Here is a 4,921-nt window from a genome sequence, read left to right as displayed (position 1 = left end):
GCTCTTTTTCTTTTATGTTTTTATGTCAGAGCGTTTTGCCTCAGTGAAGAGCGGTATGTCAGATGTTCAGTGTCCGACAGGCTCCCCTGCAGAGCTGTGCGTTGTCCTTGATGATGAGAAAGTGGATGGAGTGTGGCTGAAGGATGGACTGGAGGTAAGAGATGATGGGAAGAAAAGGTTGTAGTCTCCTCATTATGCATCCTTCTTCTGTCAATTTATCTGACTAGTCTTTGCTCCTTCCACTCTCATACCTAAATATCAAGCAAACATAGCATTAGGTGTATTTTTTGTGATAAACTACCATCTTTAAAAACTCTACTTCATCACCACCATTTCAATTGCATTTATTTTTTGTTAACACATGATAAAAAAAACATTGTTGTGTATTTTTCCCGGGTTTCACTTGACAGATTTCAGAGCAGAGTGGGGTTCAGGTGGTCAAACAAGGAGCTTTCCACAAGCTGATCTTCACAGGTGTGTCTGATGCCCATGAGGGCAAGTACACCTTCAGAGCCAAAGGAGCAGAGAGTGAGGCTGTGCTTACTATTGCAGGTGAGTGTGTGTGTGTGTGTGTGTGTGTGTGTGTGTGTGTGTGTGTGGGGTGGGGGCGTGGGGGGTCTCAAATCCTACACACAAGGGGTTTAAACTAAAGCTACCAAATCTATACCAGAAATGAATTAAACTAAAATAAAAATGAAATAAAAACTTGAAACTACATCCAAATATCCATTAAAAACAATTGTTTACTAGACCCTCCAGAGATTGATTCCTCTGCACTGGACTTGTTGGGGGCCCAACCTGTGACTGTGAAGGCAGGCCAGACAGCCACCATTAAGATCCCCTTCAAAGGTAAACCGCCTCCCAAGGTCACCTGGTACAAGGATGGTGTAGAGGTCACAGAGGATGAGAGGACCAAGGTGGAGCGGACAGCTGACGGCACCACTCTGGTACTCAGCAGGTGGGTGAGCAGAGAAGGGCATCACCTACTCAGATATTTCCTGATCTTCTAAAAGGCACTGAAATTTATAAACATTTCCACTCACTCTGCCTGTTTAACCAGATGTGTACGAGAGGACAGCGGTGCAATCATGCTTCGCCTAAAGAGCGACTGTGGCACTGCCGTTGCTAACCTGCACCTCAACGTGATTGGTGGGTGACAATTTTTGGCAACCAATGTTGACACTGTTTTCTTTAATGCTGATTTGAAATACTTGACTCCTCTTTTGCCACGTTCTCTAGACCATCCTAAGCCTCCTCAAGGGAAAGTTGAGTTCCAGGAGCTTTCAGGAAAGTGTATCAAGATGAAGTGGAAGGCTCCCCGGGACAACGGGGGTAAGCAGGTGACTAGCTTTGTGATTGAACGGCGCGTGGCAGGGAAGAAGTCCTGGAACAGAGTTGGAGAAGTGGACAGCAGCACCACCATCTTCAGCGATGACAAAGTGGAGGAGGGGCAGGCGTATCAGTATCGCATCAGGGCCGTCAACGTGGAGGGAATGAGTGACCCCCTCGAGACAGAGGAGGTGCGTGCTGGAGAACGGATAGGTGAGAGCTCATTTGAACATATCACAGGGCTGTCATCATCATCATCATCATTGCTGCTATCATCAAAATCAAAATCAACACCCAGATGCATGTGCAAAGGAAAGCTGAGACTTATACCATCATTATTCTTCCCTGTCTTTATCATCACAGCCGTTGAAATTATCATTTCATTGTTAGATACATTCCCTTTTCTTCATATCTTAGCATTTGAGAATACTTCTCTTGTTTAAATCCACCCACCCAGAGCCTCCAGGGATGGCATCCCAGCCCCAGGTGTCTAACATAACCAAGGACACCATGACAGTGAGCTGGACACCTCCAGGCCACGATGGTGGAGCCCCAGTTCTGGGCTACAATCTCGAGAGGAGGAAGAAGGGCAGCAACATGTGGTTGCAGGTCAATAAGGAGCTGCTCACAGGTCAGACTAAAGGGCAGTAAAATAAGATATCATGCCCTAGTTACTATAAATGTAAGATAATATTTAACTTGCGTATACATACAATACAGAAATGCATGTGTAAGGACATTTTAACGTGTCAACCAAGTCATGACTCATCAGAAGTGGCAATAGGGCAGAGTGTCTAACCTATATGATTTTCATTTCTGTATTGAAAGTACATACTCTTCTATTGCATTTGTATCTATCTAGATTCTAAATTTGTGGTGGATGGGCTGGTGGATGATGTGGAGTATGAGTTCAGAGTGATCAGTGTAAACAGGGCTGGAGCAGGAAGTCCCAGCACCATTTCTAATTCTGTCCTGGCCAAAGACCCAATACGTGAGTCCTTTGCTGCCTTCTTCATTTCCTTCCCCTCCTTTCTTCTCTTTATCTGTATTATCTAGACTATCTAACATCATTTAAAAAATCTGGCTTTCCCCTCACAGGAGCTCCTGGCCTGGTGAGGAATCTGTGTGTTTCTGACTCCACAAACTCTTCCATTACTCTGAGGTGGACCCCTCCAGAGCAGGGAGATGAGCCTTCGGGCTACATCCTAGAGGTCCGCTCTGAAGATGCTAAAGATTGGATGAAAGCCACTAAGATCCCCATCGCTGGTACTGGCTTCACTGTGGGAGGACTTCAGGAGCGTATGAAGTACCACTTCCGTATTCGGGCTGTCAACGAAGGAGGGCTGGGGGAGCCTATTGAGCTGTCGGAGGGTGTACTGGCTCTGCCTCCTCCTGGTAATATATAAATGCATTCTGTTGAAATCCCCCTTTTCTCTATTTGTTTTTTTCTTTTCTATTCATTTATTTCTTTTTAATTCCCTTCAAAGTGGCACCCAGGTTTGACCTCCAGGGGAAGCTGAAGAACCAGATGGTGGTCCGTGCTGGAACAGCCCTCTGCCTTCACCTCAGCTTCAGTGTAAGACTCCATCAGTCAGATGAACTAGTTAGATTACAATCGGTTATGTCTTTCTGAGCCTCAAGACTAACTAATACAAGTCATCACTCATTTCCTTCTTCACCATCACAGGCTTCACCTCCCCCGGTGGTAACCTGGTTCAAGGATGGCATCCTCACCACAGGAAGAGAGGTCATCACCAAGAGCCAGAATCACTCCCAGTTCCTCATTTCCTCGTCTCAGCGGTCTGACTCTGGCGTCTACCGTGCCCACCTGAAGAACGACTACGGAGAGGCTCACTATGATGTTAATGTCAGGATTACAGGTAAGTGATGAAGGATTGATTGTTTATGCATCTATCTTTTAATTTTGTGCTTTCTTTAATGTTTTTTACTATATTTTGCCCAACAACAAATCACTCAGGATACATCTCTGCTTTTCTGACTTTGTGGAAATTTGACAAATTTGAGGTCATTGCAGCTCAAATAAAATATTTCTTCTCCTCATCATCCCCCTTCAACTGCTCCCCTTCCATAAGACTTTCCGCGACCCCCGAAGAACCTTCGCCTGGTGGAGGAGGTCCCAGGCACGGTGACCCTGCAGTGGGATCACACCCCAGACCTGGTTGACGATGATGAGGGAGCACATTATGTCATCCTTAAACGAGATACCAGCACAGCTTCCTGGTTTACGGTGGCTGAGCGTGTCTTCAGCAGCAAGTACACTGTCACCGGACTACTGCCTGGGAGGAAGTACTACTTCAGGGTTGTTGCACAGAACTCTATTGGAGATAGTGACCCCTTGGACTCCAAGGAACCTCTCATCATCGCAAAGGAGAAAGGTGAGAGGGTGGACATTTGATTTCAGCGTTACACCTTTGATTGGCGTGTCAAATGAGCACTTTTGCTCATTTTCCTGTACTTGTATCTTCATGTATATATGTCTGTTTATATATTTGTGTCTAAGAGTGCATCAGCAGCCTTCGGTTGAAGGAATATGCTCCACCATCACGTCAGGTGAAACCTACTTTCCTGCTGCCACTGAAGGATCATGCTGTATACAAAGGCCATGACTGCACCATGAGCTGCGCCTATCAAGGCATGCCAACTCCAAAGGTATGAAAGACATGTTTCTGATATCAGTGTGGTGCATTGGCCCAAAACATCCTTGCATTAATAAAACATCTGTTGGTTATTCCCATGTATAGGCCTGCTGGTACAAAGGGGAATCAAAGATCTCTGACAACCCTCGGTTTTGGCACAGCACAGCCAACGGAGTGTGCACCCTGGTCATCCCTACCTGTGGAGCTAAAGATGGAGGTAGATACACGCTAGTGCTGGAGAATCCACTGGGGACGGCCAAGTGTTCCTGCAGCCTGGTGATCTTTGGTAAGTTTTAGAGAGGGGCAGTAGAGTGTAATGATGGATTAATACAGAAAAAAATGTGTATTAAGCTTTGCTGAACTAATTCTTTATCTCTCTGTATGTCACAATGTCTTCCAGATAAAGATGACAAAGGCCTGCTGGAGAGCCTGACCAACCAGGCAAACAAAGAGAAGCTTATCTTGTAAGACATGCCATGGCAGATGCACTTTGATTGGCCACATACCTTCTGCATGTACTGTCACCACTTACAATAACTTTGGCTAGGGTTGAAGTTTTAGGACATTAGAAACATATACATCAGATTTACGATTGACCTGAGTCATTGCTTGTGATTGCTTGTCATCTGTTTAAAATGCTGTTTTTTCATCTTTCAACTTGCTTGTACTCAATTTTCCTGGCTCTGGTAATACACAATATGAACACTAGAGGTCGGACTTGCTCCCACTCTTGTATAGGCATTCTTCTGGAGAGATTTTTACCAGTCAGCTCAGTCAGCCAAAGAGATTGTACTTGTACAGTACTCATTGTACTCATGGTCACAAATGCTTTTCTCTCTATAAAGGAATTTAAAGAAAAACATCATCATACATCATTATTAAATCATCATTTAATATAACAATCCACAGTGCACTATATCCACAATGCCAAAGTT

The 4,921-nt window shown here is 44.9% G+C and overlaps 1 protein-coding gene across 4 annotated transcripts in view; it reads left to right on the top strand.

Moving 5' to 3' along the window:
- LOC137182805 (immunoglobulin superfamily member 22-like) overlaps nt 1-4,696 on the top strand; it is a 15,870-nt gene extending 11,174 nt beyond the window's left edge. For all 4 annotated transcript variants that reach the window (XM_067589297.1, XM_067589296.1, XM_067589295.1 and 1 more), the window contains 14 exons: nt 30-154; nt 411-552; nt 751-958; nt 1,061-1,149; nt 1,240-1,542; nt 1,787-1,960; nt 2,192-2,320; nt 2,428-2,724; nt 2,817-2,905; nt 3,017-3,209; nt 3,423-3,725; nt 3,851-3,999; nt 4,092-4,272; nt 4,387-4,696. In XM_067589297.1, the coding sequence (XP_067445398.1) occupies nt 30-154; nt 411-552; nt 751-958; nt 1,061-1,149; nt 1,240-1,542; nt 1,787-1,960; nt 2,192-2,320; nt 2,428-2,724; nt 2,817-2,905; nt 3,017-3,209; nt 3,423-3,725; nt 3,851-3,999; nt 4,092-4,272; nt 4,387-4,454 (2,450 nt within the window). In that variant the 3' untranslated portion in view covers nt 4,455-4,696. The remainder of the gene's footprint in view (nt 1-29; nt 155-410; nt 553-750; nt 959-1,060; nt 1,150-1,239; nt 1,543-1,786; nt 1,961-2,191; nt 2,321-2,427; nt 2,725-2,816; nt 2,906-3,016; nt 3,210-3,422; nt 3,726-3,850; nt 4,000-4,091; nt 4,273-4,386) is intronic.
- Nucleotides 4,697-4,921: the final 225 nt, after the last annotated feature.

This window comes from Thunnus thynnus, chromosome 5, assembly GCF_963924715.1.
Source record: "Thunnus thynnus chromosome 5, fThuThy2.1, whole genome shotgun sequence".
Lineage (NCBI taxonomy): Eukaryota > Metazoa > Chordata > Actinopteri > Scombriformes > Scombridae > Thunnus > Thunnus thynnus.
This window is presented reverse-complemented; position numbering and strand designations above follow the sequence as displayed.